The 24098-nt window shown below is 42.7% G+C and overlaps 2 protein-coding genes across 4 annotated transcripts in view; both read left to right on the top strand.

Annotated features, from left to right (window-relative positions):
- The first annotated feature begins 1617 nt into the window (after positions 1-1617).
- On the top strand, positions 1618-6702 carry dazl (deleted in azoospermia-like). Its single transcript, XM_058047844.1, has 10 exons — positions 1618-1775; positions 2556-2681; positions 3124-3215; positions 3311-3362; positions 3431-3497; positions 3582-3721; positions 4548-4628; positions 4763-4813; positions 4966-5043; positions 5678-6702. The coding sequence occupies exons 1-9, from the start codon at positions 1773-1775 to the stop codon at positions 5008-5010; spliced, it is 657 nt and encodes a 218-aa protein (XP_057903827.1). The 5' UTR covers positions 1618-1772; the 3' UTR covers positions 5011-5043; positions 5678-6702.
- Positions 6703-6894: 192 nt separating this feature from the next.
- rftn1a (raftlin, lipid raft linker 1a) overlaps positions 6895-24098 on the top strand; it is a 23647-nt gene continuing 6443 nt past the window's right edge. The window contains exons 1-4 of one of the 3 annotated variants that reach the window (XM_058047774.1): positions 6895-7302; positions 11119-11270; positions 18498-18681; positions 21210-21321. In XM_058047774.1, coding sequence (XP_057903757.1) covers positions 11123-11270; positions 18498-18681; positions 21210-21321 — 444 coding nt within the window. In that variant the 5' untranslated portion in view covers positions 6895-7302; positions 11119-11122. The remainder of the gene's footprint in view (positions 7303-11118; positions 11271-18497; positions 18682-21209; positions 21322-24098) is intronic. The other 2 variants (XM_058047775.1, XM_058047776.1) reach the window with 2 other exon arrangements.

The raw sequence follows: 24098 nt of genomic DNA, 5'->3' as shown, positions 1-24098 counted from the left end.
GCATTCAAGGGAAATGATGATGATGCATTGCTTGTGGATGGATGCCAAGGTAGCTCCCTCAAGGGTAAATGCCAGACAATATGAAATGAAAGTTACTTTTTTTTTTTGTTTCCAAGATGAAACTTTAAAGCCACAACATTAGGAACACCTGTGCCAACATAGACACGTCAAAGTGAGTATGCAGTCTTGAGTCTTGATGTGAAGATGGGCAGTGAGTCAATATTTCTGATGTCGGATGGTAATGAGCTCTGCTCCCCATGGTGCTGAGGCAGGCAGAGGGCACGGTGAGGTGAACAGAGGAGGAGGATCTGAAGGAGCGAGCTGGGGTGGCAATGTGGAGGTCAGTCAAGTACGGAGGGCTGAGCTTGTGTAAGGTACCTTGAAGGTATTGGAAAAGGAGTTTGTACTGTATTCTCTGCCGGACCGGGAGCCAATGATGTTGCTGTAGGATGGGGGTGATGTGATGAAATGAAGTTCTGGTGAAAGTCCAGGCAGTGGAGTTGATGGAGGAGGGACTTCTGGGGGAGATTGAATTGCAGTAGTCAATGCGTGACGTGACCAGGCTATGGATCAGGATGGAGGTAGCATGGATAGTGACGATTGATATTGCAGAGGTGAAATTAATAACGAAAGTTGGCGATCCAAGATGACACCCAGACCCTTCACCTGAGGATCTGTCGATAGTGAGGATGAAACTGTTGACTTTGGAAAGTAGTCATTTTGTTGCTACTCAAAGAAATTCAGTTTTGTCACTGTTTTTATTGAGCCGTATTAAAATATTGCCGAGGGGGAGGATGTAAATAAAAAAAAAAAGTAGGGGCCCAAGATTTACAGTTTTAACTGTAAAGGTGATATAATAGTACCTGTAAACAAATTTAAATATGAGTCAATAAGTAATGTATTAATCACTTTTTCCACACACAGCCATGTATATATTTGGATCTGAAACATATACAAATAACACATCAGGAAGGGGGAAAACACTGAATATATGAAACCCTGCAGGAGATGTCACCACCAGCTGAATTTTAGATTAGCCTGGTCTTTTTTCCCCCAGCATTTTATTGCTTATAATCTGCGGAGGCAGCTGATGCAATTGCTTTACTGAAGTGGGAATAGAGTTACGGCCTGCACCACATATGCTGACTGATAGTGATACTACTAAAATACACAAACCAACACAGTCTTAAATATCTGGTGTCTGGATAGAAACATTTTGCAACATTGCACTGGCTGGAACCCCATGTGCAGTTTTCTTATCTTAATGTTGTGTTTATATATATAAACGTATTAATCTATCTAATGCTTGCCACAATTTCAGAGGAATGTGATGATTTGGACAGAGAATCTCTGTTAAAATTGTTGAAACAGGTTTTTAAATGATATAAATAATTGGTGTTCTCCGCATAACTTGTGTTTGCTGCCATCTAGTGTTTACTAAGTGTCATGACATATAATCTCTGTCATATAATGAAATATGACACCGGATTTCCATTGTCGATTTATCTCTAAAATATTACCGAATCTATTATTTATTTCAAGTCTATCTTATCTATCCCATTCTGTTGTAAAATATGGAAATACATGGAAGTCTTACCTAACTAAGGTTAAGCATAGATGACCCTAAATTGACCCGAAGTATCCGGCGTTTGATTGGCTGTCACTTTTGGTCACGTGAGGGGGGCGTTCAAGACGACTCAAGTTGCACAGAAAAAGCGCGCTACTTGCATTTGACCATCACCCTTAAATGCAAAGTTTGTTTGGTTTTAAATATGGTAAGTAATAAGGACAATATTCTACATGTCATTGTTTTACAGCCGTACAGTTGTGACATTAAGATGCCCATCACTTAACTGTTTCGCAGCGAGCTGTCACTCACGTTAGCATCAGTACACCTTGTTAAGCTAGTTTTTCGAAAAAAAAGGCTACTTCAATGAAATAATTACGCATTATGTAAAACAACTTGAACGCCAATTTCAGCTTGAGTTTGTACATTTCTTAGCGAAAACGATATTAAGTAACTTTCTGACTCCGATTTTACCACACTGGAGTGAAACGAGTTTCCACGCGGCGAACTTTCCGCCATTTTCCTTCGGCCATTGTTTGTCAAAAAGAAAGGCCTTACCCATTTTAAAAGGTGCTTCGGTTCTGTCAGTAATTGAAGCTCATGCTCATTGTTGTTAGCAGGATGCTACATGCTAGCGTCTGTAATCCTAACATTAGGGCGCCCGTGTTTATTTTTGAAATCGCCTTTGTCATCATATTCATCATGATCAAAGCCTAAAAAGCTTATTTTGTTTACGACTTTTATCAAAGGTTAGTTAGTTGGACAGTGTACGTGTATATATTATTGTCCGAGTAGTTCTTATCCAGAAATTACACCTCGACGTCATTTCGTGCCAGCCACAAAACCATGCAGCTAGCTACTCAAATACCACCGACGGCTCTTGTTAAACTCAATCATGAACGTGTTTCTCCCACTATTGGACAACTATAAGGACAGCCATTTATATTGCATCACTTTTTCACACTGTTAATAATTGTTTTTCTGCTAGGATACCCAGAACCAAGAATGCAACATCCAAGCTTCACCCATCTCTCAGTTGTCCAATGGCTACATTCTGCCAGAGGGCAAAGTCAATCCCAATGCCATATTTGTCTTTTTTGGGATTGACACCAAGGTAATGTGTGAATTACATTCCATTAACATTTCGGTTTGGTTTTGGGTCTGTCGCAGGGGTACCAAAAGTGTGACATAGCAAGCAAAACTTAGTTTCCTAATCAATTTGTATATTAAAATAAGGCATCGCTTGAATATGTATAGTCCATATCACTTTGAATGATTCAAACTTATCTTAAATAGCTACAAATATGCTTCAAAATGGCAATATCTTGCATGTAACACAGCAAACTCCATGTGAGACTTGAGAGTGTTTTAAAAAAAAAAATATTGCAACACTCTGTGAACTAGCCAGCATGACAGCTTAAGTCCTGTTATGCTTTACTTCCGGTTTTAAGCTCTTATTTTGGTAACTCTTCCTGTTTTGCCTGGTCTGTGTCCCGTCTGCTTGGCTTTTTGTATTAAAGCTCCTTTTCCCACCTCAAATTCCCTCCCAATTTTAGGCAAATGCAAACGATATGCGGGACTTGTTTGCAGCGTTCGGTCAAATCAAGGAGGTGAAAATAATCACATACCGCGGCGGATTCAGCAAAGGGTAAGTTTCACTTTTTATACATTTTTTCATTTATTGTACTTGTTGCATCCATGGAAAGTACTATATCATTTAGAGCATCTTGTTTCCTCTTGTAGCTATGGGTTTGTGTACTTCGCCGAAGATGTTGACATTCAGTCAATCGTTGATGTAAGTAGAAAGGACGTTAAAGGACTTCTTGGCAAAATGGTGTCTGATACTCTTGTTTGTTTGTACAGCAACAGATCATTTGGAAGGGGAAAGTACTCAAGCTTGGCCCCGCCATTATGAAGCAAAGGAACTTCCGTACGTAGGCTGTCATTTTCAGTGCACGCTATTAATGTCATGGAGATGTTTACATCCATCTTATACCCTCCTGCCCGACCGCAGGTGTCAGGCAGTCCCCTCGGATTGGCCCTGAACACTGGGTGAACCCCTCCCAGTATTTCTATTTCGCTTGCTACCCGTCCAATGGAGCAAGCGTGACCCCGCCCTCACCCGTGGTCAATGGCGGCGCTACCTACTATCAGGTGACACACAAACACACCATGCATAATTAGGACCTTTTTTCTGCTTCTGTTGTTTCAGTGGGTTCCGCATTTGTAGTGTTAATGTCTGCACATGAAATAGGAAATAAAAGATGGCTGTTTAGTACAGCTGCAATTACAAAACCAGTGAATCGAGTATCCAATTAATCAACAACTCTTTTGGTGATCAATTAATTATTTCATTTAAATACTTTAAATATCCTGGTTTCAGGCTCTCAAATGTGACTTTCCTTAGTCATCCATGACAGCAGACCTATTATCTTGGCGGTTCAAGCAAAATAAGACAGAAAAGAACAATGACTATTTTAGCCTCCCTGTGTGTGTAGAATGTGTATAACATTCCCATGCAAAGTATGGGATTTATCCACCTGAACTTGTGGGTAGGAAAATTTATATATAAAAAAATCAGATCACTTGATTAATTGAATGATTAATCAATTATTAAAATAATCGTTGGTTGCAGCCCTAGTGTTTAGACATTTCCTTGCAGATTTAGAACCAAGTAAAACCTGTTTATATTGAGTATAGAGCCAAATGTGTGTGTATGTGTGATGATAATCTGTTCTTATTTTGTCGCCTGCTAGAATGATTCCACTGCCACTTTCTCTCAAGGGAAGGTGGCTCATTAGTACAAAACCAAGAATAAATGTCTAAGGTTGTGACCAGATTACCGTCTCAAAGGATTAATTAAAAAAAAAAAGTCTTGTATTATAAAGGTCATATCTATTAATATCAAAATCGGGGGGTGACTATCATAAAGACAGCATTTGAAATACAAATGAGCACATTTGACTGTTTATGTTGGCAGCCATACACCTACCCCGCCTATGGAGGTTTTATGGGTCCACAGGTGCCAGTCAGCAACACCCACAATGCATATTGCTACCAGGTAAAGTCTAAAAGTCTACCTTTGTCAGTAAAGTTCCTGCCTAAATTACACTGCACATCCCTCTGGTAGTTTTCTTTGCCCTTTTTTGCTGCATCTGACATTTGCTCCCCCCCCCCCCCCCCCTGCAAACACAGTACCCTGTACCCTATTGGATGGGGGACCAGAGAGCACGGCATGACAATCAGGTAACTTCTTGCAGTAGACATTCATATTAAAAAGTAGGCAATTTCCGTTTAGTACCACTAGATGGCAGTACAGTGTTATTGTTTTATTGCTTTTTGCAGGTTCTACATACTGAGTATTCCTCTGAGCAATGTAATTGTGTATTCCTTTCTAGAATGTTATTGAGTGCGCATCGCAGACCGTGCTGAGCGCGCTGTAGTTCACACAGCTTCTGACTCCCCTTTCCCATAAGGTAGCACTTTATTTCACCACATTTTGAACTGCATACTGTGTTCATTGCATGTCTTGGCTTGTACTCGCACTACGCCATTTATTATACCACGTTTGGGCCCACTTCACACCTTAAGTCCAGGTTAAAAATAGATAGTAGACACATTTCCATCATACACAGACGGTGCATGCTGTTCAAGTGATTTGTTCCTGTTGTGAGTGTGCATGGTATGTTGCATAAAAACATCCAGGTCAGACGTAATTAATGTAGCGGATGTTAGTCAGTCGGCATGAATACATTCTTGTATGTGTTCATGGTTTGGCTGTGCAGTTTTTCCATAGGGTGTAGTAGTGCATTTGTTGTAAACTACTGCTGTTGCATCATGGGTCATGCAGACATTTTTCCCTCTTATGCTACTTTTCCATGTTGTTTTCTTGCAGCAGAGCAATGCCTTGGAATGTTGGTTTATTGAACACACTTATGATGCAGTTGGAGCATTTAGATGAAGTGCTATGAGGATGAGGCGATTATTTTTGTACTTTTTTGATTATTTGAGTGAATCACGTATAGTCCGCCATGGTTTGAATAGCCCAGTGTGAGTACACCCTTGGTTAACAAGCATTATGTGTGATGTGTTTTTCTGCACCTTCTCAAGGCGACAGGACATCCGAGTACAGAAAAGATGACGTCTCGACTTCACACCCGGCTGCCAAAATCCCTTTCTTCTCTTCAGTCGCTTTTTTCTCTACGCCCCTTCACTTGGCTTCTGAGACTAATTTTATTTTTTTTTAATTTTTTTTATACATATAATCTGTCATTTTGACCCACAAATGGTAGCGACCATAACCTCAGGCTTGAATAAGGCACTTTTAACTCCTAGAGGTCACGTTGAATAGTGGCGGGGTTGCAAGGAAGAGCACCGTACAAGCATAAAAAGCAAAAACTCTTTGTTTAGGTAATTACCCCAACAACAAAAGGCTTTTATGAACATTTTTGTGCCTATTTTTATTGTATTTTATGTTCCATTATTTCTTTTGTTGTATTTTAAATGTTTGTTTGGATTGTTTTATTTTTTTAATCCGCAGTGGCTGGCTGTACAACACAAAATACATAAATACCAAGACTTGACAGCTAGGAGCAGCCAGGATGTTTCCCCCCCGTCCCACCAAAAAAAAAAAGGTTTGGTTGTTTCATTTATTTCTTCAACTCAGGTGAATTGAATCACTGGTAAAGCAACTTTCTAGCACCTCATCTTTTCACACCTATCATATATGGCAGTCACTGATCAACTTGCATTCAGAGTTTAAAACACTTGGGGTTTGACAATGGAGGACACACTTTCAAGTGACTTTTTTATTTCCTTGGGGAGAAAAGGTTAAAGATTTGCATGCCACATTGGGTGGGTTTGTGGTGGTTGGTGGTTTGTTTGTGATGCGGGTTACTCCAGATGTACGTGCACTTTTATTTTATTTTTTACACTTAATATAAAAATATTTCATTGCACATTGGGTGCATCTGGATTGTTACATTGCTTGGAATTCGTTGTGGGCTTGGCGGTGTTAACTGTTTTATTCAGAGAACCTGGACACTGTACTGTTTTTTTTATTTGTGTGTGCGTGCGTGCGTGTGTGTGTGTGTTCTTTGTGTTTGGCTAACAACACGATAATAAAAGTTGAAGTGTGGTATTATGGGGAGTCTGTGGGTTGTTTTGCAGCCTCCACTCAAGGTTTGTCTTCCCTAGCAACAGCCCCCATCATCAAGTCTTGTGTGTTGTCACAGTCTACTGGTGAGACTGGTTGCTCCCCAGGGTGCCACGACCACCCCTTGGCCCCTCCGCCTCCAGTCAGACACCTCTAAATTATGAATAAGTCTGGATTGCTGCTTATGAAATATGAATTTTTTTAAATGTGTGGAGGGAACACTGAGTCACATGGGGGTAATGGGACTAAAAAGTGGATGTTGTGTAGTTCAATATGAGGAGGAAAATAACAGCAGTGTGTGGGTAGTACCTGACGGGGGCGTGGTTGCATGTCGATCCACGAAAACATCACGGGGTGCTCTTAAAAGTCTTTTCAAGTGAGTGAATAGGGAGGAGACCGCCCTTTCTCGCAGAGCTCCACAACCGCTGTGAGGCAGGCAGACGAGTCCGCCGGAAGAGTCTCATCGACGGGGAAACATCCACGCGTGTGTCTCATCCCCTCCAAGCCGTGACGGGGAGGCGGCCAAGAGGAGGCTCAGACACCCGATAAGACTCCGCTCGCACTGACAAGCACACGTTCGGTGAGTTTTCTCCTTCATTTTGTACATAAACTTATCTACTGAAAACAAATGTTTGCGGTGTGACGTTTTAAAAACTTGTAGTATTAAATGTAGCTGCCGTGGGAAAGTGTAAGTCGTGGAAATGACTACATTGTGTTGGACGGAGTTTGTTTCTAAATTGTTTACAATTCATTAAAGCATCAACACAGTTCATTTAACAGCAAAAGTGACCGCTATGTCATTACTGTACGTTCATACCCCCCCACACACCCTCCTTTTTAATGGACACTCACAGCTGGGTAGTCTTACTTTGCTATGTAATATAAAAAAAATGGAAAGGAGCACTAAGTGCATAAATGCCCACCATTACACTCAAGTGGGTAGTAACATTTCAGGCTAGTTCAGGTCACTGGAGACACACAATCCAATACTGAAATATGCACAACACTTAGTTCAAACATAAGCCAACCATTGTATTAAGACCAGGTATTGCGCTGCAAGCTACAAATAAACTTTAATTTGAACCCATCTGGCAGTATCAATAAAAACAATGTTATTCTCATTGGGCACCGGGGAATGTATTGTATTTACCTCAGCATTGGTGTTACATTATATAGCATACTTAGTAGTATGTTACTCTGGTATAGGTGTTACTATGTATTGTCTGCTTCCTGTCACATTGGGTTGCATCATGTGTTGTGCGTTGGTGTGGTCCAGGTTTACACTTGCCTCATCCAGGACTACTCAAGAAAGACTGGAGTTGGCTGGCGGGCTGACAGGGACCCATCTGGTCCTGGCCTGTGTTCACACTGGACCATACAAACTAACTGTAGTCCCTCAAAGTGACGTTTGAATGCACCTCATACAACCCAATTTGAAGTCAATGTCACAATTGGATCAAGTTTGCAAAGTGTAATGCTGCACCTGCACACTTGGGGGGGTTGGGGGGGTCTCAATAGTAGGTATGTAAATGTAACATGTAAATGGTCGCTGCCCCCCTGCCCATTGGCTTTAGCTCTATTTTCTTTGACTGCCCTCAAGCTCAGGCTCTCTCCCTCAGCAGTGGACGTCTGTTGCTTCACGCCAAACAAGATCCCCCCCCCCCACCGCTCTTGACTGTTTCGGGAGGTATAGCAGCAGAGCCGCAGACGGATTACGCTCTCACGCAAATCCGCTGTCATTGCCAAAACTCTCTGTTACAGGAGATTCTCTAATGAGAAGCCCTCCACTTGTACTGCCGCCTTGCCTTCCTCTCTATTCTCTCCTTTCGCCTGGCTTTTTATCTGCCTCCCGTCGCTTCATGTTTAATGGCTGTTTTTTTTTTTCCTTTTTGCTGTCAAGGCCCTTTTTTTACTGCCTGTGTGTGAGAGAGAGCAAGTGGAGAGATTCTGTTTGAAGTCAACATGTGGAGAAAGAAAGGTTGAGTCTTGAACTACCTTGAGTTTCTTCCCGAATACAACCTTCATCTTTCATTTACAGTAGAGTCCAATTACGCCGTTCTTTTTGAACAACACCCCCCCCCCCCCCCCCTCCTCCGACGGTCCCACCCACAACCACAAGCTTGACCCGTCTCCATGCTTAGACGGTGTGCTAAGCCAAGGGGCTTGCAGCGCTGTAGACTGGTCATAAGTCAATAAGTCAGGCATCACAGCGGCTGGCTGGAAACATTCTTGTAGATTACGCCGCTAAACGGGCTCAGCGGGGGAGCACGTCTGCGGCGGGAACTCTCATGAGCCATCGGGTAGATGGACTGAGTGGACAGATGACTTATGTAGCATCACAGACCCATTGCGGTCATTGTACAAATAGAAAGAGATGGTGGTCATAAAGTTACCACTTATTTGTACTAATGGTATCTTGACAATGATTAGAATGGTAAACTAGCTTGGATTATGTCTAACTATTGGCAACCCCTTCTGTGGTCTTTACGATTGGATCAACGTGCCAGGACACAGTTCAGAATTATGTAGCGTGCTTGTATGAACTGTCAGAATCAAACATCAGGCTTGTTGTAACACAAAATTCGTAATATTTCCTACAAGAATGGCCAACATAGCGACAATGATCATGTGACCCCTTCATAGAGATTGTGATGGCAGCCTCTGTTGGTGCAAATTTTACATCCACTAGGTCTGTAACTAACCATTATTTTCCTAGTTGATTAATCTGAAACTTGTTGTTTCGATTAATCAAGCAATTAGTAGCAGTTAGGACCTAGACCTGGGGTGTCCAAACTTTTTCCACCAAGGTCTCCATACTGAAAGTCAAAAGATATCAAATATTTGACATTAAATTGAACGATTAATTGAATGCCAAAATGGCTTCAATAATTGGACATATCGGTATCCAGCAGCATATCATGCACTGTCATGACTAAAGGAGCTTATTTTCTCATTGCACATAATTAAACATGTTCCATGACTCCTCCCATCATTCGGTCACGGGAATGTTTTGAGCTCCTGTTTCCATGCTAGTGTTGTATTAAGTAGTGCAACAGTGTAGGTCCTTGTAGAGCAGGGGTCTCAAACTCAATTTAATTGTTAATTAATTAATTAATTAATTTAATTTTTTCTGGGTACATGATACCATACAGCATCCATATCAAACTTGTGCAGGCCGCGCTAACATTAAACTTTCATATCAAGGCGGGGGCCTCAAACTAGTGTCCTGCGGGCCACGTTTGGCCCAGTCGTGGCTGCTAGAGCACCCCTGCTGGTTACAGCTAAGTAGTCCACGCTAATGTTGCTATCATTGCTACACTTAACTGTACCAACCAGGCAGGTACAAGCTGTAGAATTAGGTGTCAACACGGCATCCTTTAATGATTTTTATTTATTTTCCTTTAAAGAGTGAACTACAAGACGAATAGTGGTGGGATGACAAATGAGCGATGAAAATATGTCCCTTTTTTGTTGCCTTTCAAGGTGCATATACCGTGCAACCCCCCCCCCCCACCAAGCTTAATGTCATTCATTAGGATCATTAGCCAAGTTAATGTCCGTGTACTTTGCCTTTCACAGCATTCGCCAGGCAAATACCGGCATTTGGGGAGGACACGCACACACGCACACACCTCGCATTGTGCTCGTAAAGCGTGGCAGGCTGGAATATGAAGTGTAACTGATGGTTGGAGGGTGGCAAGCCTGTCACATCTGATTAATTTGGCAATATTTGCCAGTCTGCCATATTGATGGTCATATTCTCTCTATTCGGCCCCTCTGCCTTCCATCTAACATTATTTGTCTAGAAAAGCACCTCAATCCTGTTTCGGGTGCAATATAACCCCCCCAGCTTTGGATCCATATTGCTTGAAGAAGGTATTTGGACCTCCATAAATTGTTATTTTAATTGCCTGTTGGGCCCACGCATCCCCAGCAAATCTCTTTGTGATAGAATGCTGACCTTGTGGATCAACATATAAATTGGTTGGCGGTTCCAACACGTTCGCCATCTTCAGCTCCCCTCCATCCGCTCTCCTTCTCGCTCTATCTGGTGTCATGTCGCTCCGCTTGACAGGGCAGGAAATCACACTCGTTTCTGCTTTAATTCGCTCTGATCAAACATGTCGCTCCCAATCAGCCACGTTTGATTAGGAGACGGCCATATCACAGCCTGGCGAGCAGGTAATGGATGACAGTTTCATATTTCACCGTTATTGCATTACACTGTTTGTGTGTTGTGTGGTGTGTGTGTGTGGGGGGGGTGAGAGTGAGAGAAACAGACACGTTATTTCCCACAACAGGCGCTTGCACGTGAGTAATAAATGTAGACACACACACTCCTCGGGAAGTGTGAATGTGTTTTTTGTATATTTAGAAAGTCTTCTCATCTCTGCAGAGATATGGGGTGCAGGCTGCCCAAGTTACGCAAAGGCGAAGAGACTCAAAGCCCAGGCAACATCTATTCCACCCTGCGGAGGCCTCAGGTGGAGACCAAAGTGGGCGTGTCCTACACGTACCACTTTCTGGATTTCCTGTTGGGAAAAGAAGGCAAGTATCTTATCCGTTTTGTTTTTGTTTGCTTTTGATTTAACGTGTGTTGACTCAGCGAGGCATGTGACCCCCCCAACCCCCCCACCACCCAACCACACTTACTTGCATACTTTTGAAAGAGTCATGGGTTGCTTGTTTGTTATCCAGCCCTCGTTACGTAATCTATTGGGATCCAGTATAAGAGCTGTGTGGACTTTACCATGATGACACTACAAGACATTTCTTCAATTAATCATCCGTATTATTCTGTTTTTCAATCATTTTGAATATGATTCAATGGTTCCACAATATTGTATTGATGTAGCCTTGAAGTCTACGTCCATTTTACATACGTACTGTAACTCACATAGCGGTTCCAACATCTTCAAGCAATTAATTCATACCCGATCTCTGTTTCTTGGTTGACTATGGCCTATTACTAGTCAGAAAATATCAACACTCAAGGATATTGTATGCATTTGTCCCCAAATTAAGCATTTTCAAGCATAAACATGGTTAAAAATAAAATACTAATCCAGTATAAGCCATTAAGACCACCGACGGTATTTGGTATTTTTACATGAGACCACCACAATAGGCACAATGATACCATCATATTCATAGTAATCATAACGCGCGTTACCGTTGCAGCCGTGCCAAGCTAAAACTCAACCCTGAACCACGTCGTCACTTCCTGTCCGCCATCGATTCTGCTCCCCTACAAGGTAAACTGTCTTAAATGGCTTCTTTTCTCTGATTACATCAACTGGATTGGGTAATACAAATGTAAAGGTGACTTATATGGGTGTTTACTGCAAGGTTTGAAATATGTATGAATACTGTATGTGTGCGTACGCCTTATTAGATTAGATTAAACTTTATTGTTAATGCTCATGTCACTTGTACAGGGCAACAAAATGCAGTTAGCATCCAACCAGAAGTGCAATTTTATAAGTACCTTAGTAGTAAGTAAATGTAGAAATAGAATAGAGCTGTAAATGGACAGATCTATGTACAAACTACTAATACAGTGAGATGGGGGGCGGGGCTTTAACATGAACTGAAAAAGTTATGATTACGTGAAGAAAGTCAATTGCTGGACTCTTTGAGACAGCACAAAATGTCAGTTAGACAAGAATTCATTTATTTGATCCTTATTGGTCACAGTTCCGCTCTGATGGGGGGGGGCACCCGTTCTGCAGAACATTTTTATATAATGCGTGAAGTGTGCGCTCCGAAGTTGTTGTTTTTTTATTGTCTAACTTAAACCTAAGATGAAATGTATAGGTCAGCATCTTGGATGAACCGTTTCTTCACACCGTGGGTGTCTGGAGGGCAGAAAGTGGCTCATAAGCTCTGTGTGTGTGTGTGTGTGTGTGTGTGTGTGTGTGTGTGTGTGTGTGTGTGTGTGTGGGCTGAAAGACTTGACTCTACTGCACCCAGACCTGTGTTTGCTCACTTTCTCTGCAATCTGTGAATCCGATAATGAGTATTGAGAATTGTCTGCAAATGTGAGGGGTAGGGCTTCCAGCATCTTCATGATAGTTTGATGACAATCCTCCAGAGGCATCTGGTTTCTAAAAATACTAAATCTTCCATTGTGTTGCTCATGCGGACTATGGCGTGGCGTACGATAGAACGCGAGAGAAGAGCAAGAAGCTCATGGAACTGCTTTACGGATGACTTTTCCAGTGGAACATTGTAACAGACAGGACAGCAGACGTAGCGTTACCGCCAAGTGGAGCCCATGTAGCGCCTTTTACAGCCAGCTTTGTTGCATTTGGCTGCTAAGTGCTGGAATCCAACAACATCTGGCAACGCAATTGTTTGAAATGGTACAACAGGCGTGAAGAAAGTAGTAGTCTGTCAGCGGTTGTGTAGACATCACTGGCTCAGCGTCCTCAGGAACGGGAAGAACTGCTGCCATTTTAAATAAATGGTAAATATTTCAATATTCACGTCTGATCTAACACAGGAAATATGCCTTTTGGTGTCATTTTTCATGGCGGAAATAAGATTAACACATGCTTTTGGTGTCATGAGCAAGTTCCCGTGAATCTTACATAAGATATTTTAACAATTGAAGGCTTAGATGAGTTTGTTGTGGAATAAAACGGATAGAGAGAACTTCCACGCTCACACGCAATGGAGCCACACGGACAGCACTTCCAGATACTGTATGTACAGACGGAACACTCATGGCTGCTCAATCAGGCGCACACAATACATACTTTTTGGGGGGGACAGCAGACAGGTAGGTCATTTATATGGTAAACTCTGTGATGTCATCAGAGCTATTATGGATTGATGTGTGTGTGTTTGTGTGACGGAGACAATCTGTCTACGTGCTTGCCTTCCTCTCCCTCCATTTGCGATACAGACACCAAGAGAAGTGAAGGATTCCTGGAGGATTATTTGATTGTTTGTGGAGATTGAGAGACTTCATTCCCAGGAAAGGGATTTATTTGTATCCCTGTGTGTGTGTGTAATCATACCGGGGGGAGGGGTGGTCGATATATAGGCATCCTTATGTCATTCCATGACATTGAAGAAACCCACGGTCAAGTCCAGTCTAATTGAATTTGGCGTCCATTAATAATAAGGTTTCCCTGGCAGCGTGACTCGATGACTCCGACACAGTAATGAAAAACAAATATCACAGCTGCTTCCCCCTCTGAGATATCAGACTGTTTATGAAACTAACTTACGCTCTCAGCCAGGAGCTCAGTGTTCATGCTCGCATACTTTCTACTCAAGACTTGGGATCGCAGTAGGATGAGACGGTCGGCTTTTGTTGTACAACCAAAAGTATTGGGACACGTCTCTAGATATCTAGTCATTCCTCCTGTATTTGACTATTTTGACTACGCCCAAAGTCCCACTAAGTCAGGGGTCTCAAACTCAAAAAACTCCACATTTATTAAGAACAAATTTTAAAAAACTTCGCCTTGGTTCCAATTTTCTACAAGAAAAGCTCTGATAAAACATTCCACTGTTCTCAAATATCTTACTTTGTATTTTTTTACACAAAATAAGATGAAAAATAAACAAATCAAGAATAAAGAAAATCAATCAGTAATAAATAAATAAAATAATAATAATAATAAAACAGCAAATAATAAAAACTTAAGAAACCACATATAGTTGGTGGGTAGACAAATTATTTTTTTTCAGATTAAAATGAACAAAGCATTATTAGAGCCCTGTAGACATGACAAAACACGACTATAGTCACATTTATACTCTTTTTATTTACAACATATTGCGCAACTGCAGGGTCTTGAGACACATGCTAACTCGCCAACTAGAGAGCTATAGCGACCTAAATGGTAGCCTTCAAGTTATTTCCTTTAAACTTAATTAGCCAAAAACTTACCACTTCCACACGGATAGGGAGGATAACTATTAACAGTTATTTAACCTTTAACATGAACATTAATCAAACGTAATAATTTTTTCTGGGTACATGATACCCAGCGGGCCGCGTGTTTGAGACCCCTGCACTAAGTCATACTGTGTCAACGCGGCCTTTTAATACGGCATTCAGGAAATTTAGCCCGTGGGTCACGCATCTCGTATGTGCTCTACTTCTCCATAAAGCCCAAAATCTAAGGCCTATTACCCTTTTCGTTATCAATCGGCTGCACTCGATGACATCATAGCCCTTGATTGGTCGCCTTGAAATGTCAGCTTGCCTGTGTCAAAGCGGAGCGCATGAAAAGAAACACTGGGAGTAACGATGCTGTGATCCTACCAACAAAGGCAAGAAAGGACTTGACCGAGGGAGATGTAACGGGGGTGCGAGACTGAGCAGCCCATTAGTGTAGAAGAAGGGCGAGCGTTAGTGAGGGTCTCATCCAAGGCATCCTGCTTTAAGAGGTGTGAGGAGAGTGGAGGATGTGTCAGGGGAGTCGGTTAGATGACTTTCTACCCCCACCCCCACCCCCCCTGCTGAGACCCGGACCCAAATCGGCTCATTAAAACAGCAACATGTGGCTAATGCTCAGGTATGTGTGCGGCTTTTTTGCAGCGCTGATTAAAAGATTTCAAACGAGGCATATGATAAGTGATGAGTCAAATTGCATGTTGAGTACTATAAATTTGTACATGTTGGTAGGTCTGCATTGAAATGAAAGCCACCACCCGCCCCACTATTTGAGAAGCACCGCATAACATTAGCACTTCATGAAGTCCGACATGATAGAGTGGAAAAATAGCTCTCCTCTCATCCCGTGTGGAAGTGGTATTTTTTTTTTCAGTTTTGACATTACTATTTGAAAAGGTTGTCGCTTGAAAATGGTCACCGATAAAGGCAACATGATGAGTGGAAAAAATAGCTCTCCTCTCATCCCGTGTGGAAGTGGTATTTTTTTTTCAGTTTTGACATTACTATTTGAAAAGGTTGTCGCTTGAAAATGGTCACCGATAAAGGCAACATGATGAGTTGAAAAATAGCTCTCCTCTCATCCCGTGTGGAAGTGTTTTTTTTTTTTTTTTTTCAGTTTTGACATTACTATTTGAAAAGGTTGTCGCTTGAAAATGGTCACCGATAAAGGCATACTGTAAATTCGAAAAACGTGTACCCCGGGTATGCCCATATAAGGAAGTCACAAAAAGTCTGTGTTGAGAGCCACCCAAAATCTCTTTCAGGGCTCACTTCCAAATGCGCCAACCTCATTATCTGATGCTTTGGCATCGTTTAACATGAGAAAACAACATTGTAACAACATTTATAGGTCTGAAAAGTGGAAAAGGCATCCTAGGCAAGCTGGAGCGTGACGATGCCAGCTATTAGATGGAATTATAATGTCAGGCCTATTATGTGTTGGTGACCACATACTAGCACCAAATCTAAATGATAATGAATGTACGGGGAAACCACATGTCAGCTATTACCAGAATCGTTCTCGTTTGCAGCACTGCCATGGACCTAATGAAATGGCCTGAGCCCATATGTATGCACCCCCCCCCCCCCCCCCCCCCCCGATGAAACGTCACATATTCCAACATCATACATCTCCGCTATCGGTGTGCGTGTGTGATCTATATGGGTGAGACGCCAGGTGAAAGACAAATCCATCACTTGGTGAGATCTGCCCTGCCCACTGCACTTTTTCAAAAGATTTGCAACGCAAGACGATTTAAAAAGTGCCGCATGACGGAACGCCATCTTTCATGTCGCAGAGAGCTGCTATGTGTCAAAAAGAAAGCCAGACTTACGTGTATGATCCTTTTTTTTTTTTTTTAAATCACCACACGTGAACCCAACATTTCTCGTAAAAGCGCCCCACCCTTCTGCTGACCAACCAAATATCGTAGCTCTTGGCGACGTTCCCTCAGCAGCGGGGAGCGCCTGGCTTCAGGAAGTTGATTGTTTTATAGCCACCGCTTTGGCACGTATCCTCGCCTAAAACCTCTGCAAGTCATTAGAGGGCTATCGGAATAAAAAGTCAACCTCCAGCAAGCCGAGGATAAGCCTGGAGGGTGGCTGTGAGCCGTAATCCTCATTCGTCACCTGGCAGCCTTAATGCCGCCTCTCTCGGGAACACACACACTGACTGGGGGGGCGGGGGGTGCTACAGTCCATACTGTACGCGGCATTTATTCATATACATGGTAAATATAGCATTTATTGAGGTAATATGCATTTTTTTAATGAGTATTGACTCACAAGCAGCGTGTTTGGGTTTTCCCATGCAACACAAACACACCATTAATGCTAGCATCCAACCCTCCCCGAACTAGCAAGGCCTATCAAACCAACGGGTCCCATTCATGTTCTCATTCTGCATTTTTTTTTAAAATTCCCTCAGCGGCAGATGGTATAAATGAATCCCCCCCCCCCCCCCCCCAGCCTAAAGCGCTACAAACCACCCTAATAACTTCTGTATGCCCGAGTTGTTTGGCGGTGGGTGAGTGCTAGCCGTGCAGCGCTAATGGTTGGCTAATGACAGGATCTTTGTTACCGTGGCTGTCCAACATGGTCTCCAGCTGTTAATATAATCATCACCATGCTGCTTTTGGAGGCGTGCGTACAAACACGAGCCGTTTATGTCTTTGCTTGATGAAAGCCTCTCCCGCTTCCAAATATTTGTGCCAAGATGCTGCGTGCGTTCTCGTGGATGTTCTTTTTCCAGTGTACACGCACACCTTCCTGTTTGTATGTGTGTGTTCATGTTTTCCCATCTCTTGGCCAAATTGGGGTACAAAACTTAATTAGATTTTCCGTTGCCACGTATCTTGGGGCCCCCCATCAGTCAGGTGACCTATTTTTGTGCGTCACCATCCCCGAACCACCGGTACTATGGGGCCATTTTGGAGGAAACCGCTGGGATGAGCTTCCATTCCACGTGTGTGTGTTTGTTTTATCCACCAACCCTGACAACCTGTATTGTGGGGACCATGTTTCAACCCCCCCAGACTATGTGCGGGTCATTCAGGCTTGTGCCCGGGTGCATCTGGCTAAGTATGAGCCCAGCAGATGATAGAGAAGTCATTTAAAATGAGAGAGCTTGCACGTTTATGTCCTGCGTGTGTGTGCTTTTTAATTTATTCAGGTTATTTTCTCTTCTCCAGACCAATGCAAATGAGACTGAATGGGAAGGATGACAAGCATTCAGGCTCCTCAATATCCCCCCCACCACCCCCACCCTCACCCCCACCCTCCATCCTTTTGTACACCTGGCTACACTCGCCATCATCCAAGCACGGGCGCACGTGTTCCCTCCCAAAAGCCCCTTTAACACGAGCGAGCTTGACGACAATACGCCGACCCTGAGAGGGCGGTTCTCACAAACATCCCCCTCATGGATTTGCCGCGACAGTTTGCTCCCGTACGATAAGCTCCGCTAACCATTCCCACTGAAGTGAGAAGGAGTGCGGGGGGGTGTTCTCTTCATTGTGTGTGGCTTCTCTGTTAACCATTCCTGCTAATACCATGATAGCGTTGTCTTTCAACCCTTTTGATGTGTGTGTGTGTGGTGTGCAGGATAAAGAGCACTTTTGTAGCATGTGTGAACACATTAAAGTGTTTACACACTCGAGCATCTCGTCTTTTTTTCCCCCATGAAAGCCATGCTGCCACAGTGAAGATGGTGTAATTAGTTTTAGATTTAGCATGAAGATGCCATGTGTCATTTCTCAGTGGGAATTATCATCATCAAACATGCTTTTACTCTTTGTTTCTCTCTGTTAAATCCATCTTCACATATTTGTCTCCCCTCTCTCTCTCCCCCCCACCCCCAGAGGTGTCGGTGTCATCGGTGCTGTGCCTCTCTTCAGTCAGAGAACTACCTGTCCAGGTGAGGGAGCTCTATGCACAGGGCTTCGTCCTGGTTGCCGTGCATCCCTTCGTGCATCCCTGCGGCCCTCATCATGCCCACATCCAGCGACAGCTCCACCGCGCCGTGCTGGTTCGAGAAACATCAAGGTAATTGGCATTTACATGTAAATGGCTTTTTTTGGGCTTGTAAGTATATAGAAGGAAATTTGGGAAATTACTGATGGGATTTGGAGAATATACAAATGTACGTCCACAAATATGGTTACATATAATGAAAATGCAATATATAACCATACAAATATTACATTTTGTCCTGAAAATACTCTTTTACCAGAAAAACATTTTGAAAAATATTTTGTCAGGATAACATATGACCATGGAAACAGAATTTTTTTGCGATGAAAATGCAGCATTTAGCCTTGAAAGTACTACATTTTGCCATGAAAATGATGTCATTTACCACGATGTTGTAATGAAAATTCAATATTTTGCCATGAAAACACTATTTCCCATTTAAATGTTATATTTTGTCATGAAAACTTAAATTTACAAATGTTTTTTTACCGTGGAAGCTGAAACTTTACCATGAAAATGCAGCATTTAGCTGTGAAAACGCTACATTTTGTCATGAAAATGCTCTAATTTACCACAAACACTATGTTGCAATGAAAACACTATTTACCATTTAAATGCTACATTTTGACTTGAAAACACGAACGTTTACAAATGTAAACATGTTGGAATCCTGGTGCGACATACTTGGCTAAAATGCTATATTTTACCATGAAAAACGGAACATTTATTCTTTCATTTTCTACCGCTTATCCTCACGAGGGTCGCGGGGGGTGCTGGAGCCTATCCCAGCTGTCTTGGGGCGAGAGGCGGGGTACACCCTGGACTGGTGGCCAGCCAATCACAGGGCACATGTAGACAAACAACCATTCACACTCACATTCATACCTATGGACAATTTGGAATCGCCAATTAACCTAGCATGTTTTTGGAATGTGGGAGGAAACCGGAGTACCCGGGAAAAAAAACCCACGCATGCACAGGGAGAACATGCAAACTCTACACAAGTTGGAATTGAACTGGGATCTCCTTGCTGTGAGGCCTGCGCACTAACCACTCAGCCGACATGGAACATTATTATTAAAATGCTGTATTTATCCACAAAAAAGCCCTATTTTACCATGGAAACACTATTGCGATGATAATGCCGTATTTATCTTTGAAAGCCATCTTTGCTAAGAAAATGCTATTTGTCACTTAAAAAAACAACCAATTTTAGCATGTAAATCCTATAGGTTGCTATGGAAATGCTGTATTTATTTAATTTAAATGCAACATTTTACCATGACAGCGCTACATTATGCCATTTGAATGCTCTATTTCACTATGATTAATACAATATTTTGCCATATTTTTGCCATTCACACTTGGGAGTCCTGATCACCCAAGTCCCTCCATCATTCGGGCTATTATGAGCCAGATTTGCACGCCAACATAATGAAGAGTGGCGTTGCCTCAGTCAAATGTACAAACTACTTTGTTGCTTTCGCCGACGTGACAAGGAGACGCTTTATCACCAGTCTGTAGCTCACCTTCATCTGTTCATGTCAAATTACAGCAGATGAGTCGGGGGGGGGGGGCTTGGTGTGACTGCAGCTGGCTGCCCTAATTCTTTCACTTTTAACTACACATGAGAAATAAATATACACTTTGCCATGCCATTTGTTTTTATAATTATTATTTATAATTTTTTTATTTTCCCAAAATTGTGAGCTAGTCTACCTGAATATATATATATTTTTTATTTTTTAAAACCTAACTTTGTGGGCAGTGTGTGTCTAAAAAAAATAAAAAAATAAATAAAAAAGACAATATTTACTGTAATTGTATTGGGAGCCTCCTAATGTGATTTCATGCAAACAGAAGGTGTAGCCAGGCAGGTGATGGGTTACTAATGACCCCCCCCACCAACACCAAGTGGTCCAGCTACGTCCTGGCAGCTGTCACCGTGGAGACGGCTGATTGCATCATCAGCCTTTCACCGGAAGGGCAGTGAAAGAGTGAAACCATCTTTTCATCCTTTCATCCCCTTTCTTTCAATGATGGCCGTACCCCCACCCGATTTCTCGCTCTTCCTTTTCGTCCCCCCTCCGCCTTTTATCTCCACATCACCGCCGGCCCCTTTCATCAAAAAAAAAAAATGAAAGCAGAGGAGAAAAAAAAAGTGACAGATCAACTGTTTCAAATCTAGCCGGGAATGTCAGCGGCGCCTGGGAGTGCCGATATTACCTCGGCCTTCTCCTTGACCTCATTCCAAATATGAAGAGGCATATCTCAATACCCTTTTTTATCATCACGTCTTGCAGCGGCTGCTGAAATTCCAACTCTAATAAATCTATTGTGATGGCGGTGAACGTGCACGCTGCCTAAAATGGGGAAGAAAAAAAAAAAGCCACGCACTTTCTAGCGAAATTGACATGATGCTTCTGCTGTGATCATTCTGGTTGAGTGAGCAGAATATTGGCCTCCTTCAAAGTGGAATGGTACCTCCACGGCACCTCCAGATCATGAAAAGGAAAAAAAAACATTTTTAAACGTCATGGGAAAAAAAAACACAAACGATGAGGTGTGTTCTAATGTTTATCTTCTCTCGATTTTTGTAGTTGGGAGAAAAGCCAAGAGAGGAGATGGTGGCGACACGGTCTGGAGACGGACGTGTGTGCGGCCGGTCATCAGGCCGCTGACCCGGAGGTGATTCAGAGCTACGTCAAGCGGGTGAGGGTCCACATGCTGTTTGCTTTTCTGTATTATTGGCTTCCTTCCATGCACGGGAATAATGCTGTACCATCATGGACCTTTTTGGCAGCATTATGCAGATGTTATCGCTCGGCTCTTGATCATGTTAAAGCAATAAAACACACTTCCCAGTGAAAACATGGCCAGAACATATGGAGAAAATAATATCACGGTCAGAGGTATTAGTTATTATTGTGCCTGTATAGTAAAAAACCTGTTTACAACCTTCTGTATACAGTTTTTAACATTAGAGACCTCTAGACATGAAGTAACACCCCTATAATCACCTTTATACTCGTATTACCTAATGATATACAATAAATACGGCATTTAAAACATGTTGCTATAGATGTATTCCCTTCAGGACCTAAAAGAGAGACGGACAGGAAGTGACGTTGGGAATTCAGTGCCGAATTTCAGTTTGCGTTTCTATTAGGGGTCCTTTTGAACCTGCAATAAAAGCCTGTTGTTCCTGGTGTCTCACCGAACATTAATGCTACTGACACCTAGTGACCAGTGGAGAATACTGTATTTTGTTAAAGTCTTTGAATGCTTCTTTGGAGTGCCATGAAAAAGTCCAGTAATGGTAGTAATGCATTATTATTCATGCATGTAAGACTATAAAAACATGGATGCAAACAGGATGTTAATTCATTCATTTTCTACCGCTTATCCTCACGAGGGTCGCGGGGGTGCTGGAGCCTATCCCAGCTGTCTTGGGGCGAGAGGCGTGGTAAACCCTGGACTGGTGGCCAGCCAATCACAGGGCACATATAGACAAACAACCATTCACACTCACATTCATACCTATGGACAATTTGGAGTCGCCAATTAACCTAGCATGTTTTTGGAATGTGACCCACGCATGCACGGGGAGAACATGCAAACTCCACACAGAGATGGCCGAGGGTGGGATTGAACTCGGGTCACCTAGCTGTGAGGTCTGCGCGCTAACCACTCAACCGCCGTGCACCCCGCAAACAGGATGTTTTGTAATAAAAATACACAGAGTTGCACTGACTGTGTATTAATAACACAACAAGTCATGCGCCATATTGTGTGCTAACTGGAACATGTACACAAACAAAGGCAAAATTTGGGGTTAAGCGTTCAACGTTAACCAAAAAACAAGCTTCCTAGGGAGGACACCAACAGAGGCTCCACTCTACGTTCAAATTAGCATTTTTTTCCAATTAATTCCGTTGGAAATGTCAATGTTTGCAACCCAAATTCCAATCCAAGCTGATTACCCCAGTGTCGTACCGTCACCAGAAGTGTAAAGGAAACACTAGCTTCCCACTTGTTGCATGTGTAGCAGTCTGACAAATGGAGTAAGAGTGAAATTTCACCCTCGGATACTTCCCCAACATCACTTCTTACTCCCTCTCCGCTCTTAAATTAGCCTGCTCGCCGACAATGGGAAATGAAAATGTGCTCTATTGAACAGATTTGCATCTGAACGCCCAAAGAGCGTTCACAAAAGGAAAGCTGATTGGATGGAAAATGCACATGGTGGAGTCTGTGATCGGCTCCAGCAGCGTGATATGAATAGCCAATCAGATGAGCCAAGCACGATAAGGATCCTTACTGGCCAGACTGAATAAGTGTGTGTGTGTGTGTGTGTGTGTGTTCAATTTTGTCATCTTTCCGTCTCCGAGCGCTCGCCAGCCCTCCTACTCTCCAGCTGTCTGCTGTACAGTTTTGTGTGCGCATGTTGTGCATCTTTGTTGTGTTGTCGCACAAAAGACACGGACGCACTGCAAGAGCATGCCTGAGTGAAGTGTCGGAAAGGTGTGTAACGCGGGAAGATGTGTCTCATTATTGCTCTGCGCTCGTTTGCAGTCTGATTTTGCTCCCGTCGAGCCTGTCTGAAACTGTCAGCCCAAATATCAGCTGACAATTAAACCACACACACACACACGGATGCGTGCAGATAATGAGGTCCTTTTGTCATTTGAATATTTGATCTTAGCACATGATTAGCATGGTTTTAATTCAGATGAATATCACCTGCGTCTTTGTGTACAAATGAAGGCTGCCATTGCCTAAATAGAGTACTGCATCTACTAGAGGCAGGGCAGAATGTAAAAGGCTGAATTTAATTATTTGTGCCGTCTATTTTGGCAATAAATGGACCAAAGTGTTTAAAAGGGGGGGGCTCTTTATCAGATAAAAAAATGCATGTGAATGATGAAAGAGGATGTTTCCAAGCAACTGGTGCTTCTAATACATCAGTGGAACCTTGGTGAGCATCTGACTCGAACTGCGACAGGCGCAAATTTTTTATTTTTTTTCCCATAAGAAATAATGTCAATCTAATTAAATTCGGCAAGACCCACCACCAACAAGCGTATTGATATAAGACATAAGACACCCACCATGGCGTGCGCTAACCAGAGAATGGAGCTAATACTGTGGCATCAATGTTCCATGTTAACCAAAAAACACCCTAACCGGAGCGGACGCTGAACGATGTTCCACTGTGTATTATCCATTTTCTATGCTGCTTATCCTCGCTAGGGCTACAGGGGTATGCTGGAGCCTATCCCAGTTGACTTTGGGTGAGAGGCGGGGTACACCCTGAACAGCCTATGGACCATTTGGAGTCGCTAATTAACCTAACATGCATGTTTTGACTGTATGGCCAACATGCTAGCCACTCAATCCAGTGGAAATAGGGCCCCCTAGTGGCTGTAGGCGGTATATATAAGCTACATTGTAACACGAACTTAAGTCCCAATACTTATTAATTTAAA

Source organism: Doryrhamphus excisus, chromosome 14, assembly GCF_030265055.1.
Source record: "Doryrhamphus excisus isolate RoL2022-K1 chromosome 14, RoL_Dexc_1.0, whole genome shotgun sequence".
NCBI classification, from domain to species: domain Eukaryota; kingdom Metazoa; phylum Chordata; class Actinopteri; order Syngnathiformes; family Syngnathidae; genus Doryrhamphus; species Doryrhamphus excisus.
This window is presented reverse-complemented; position numbering and strand designations above follow the sequence as displayed.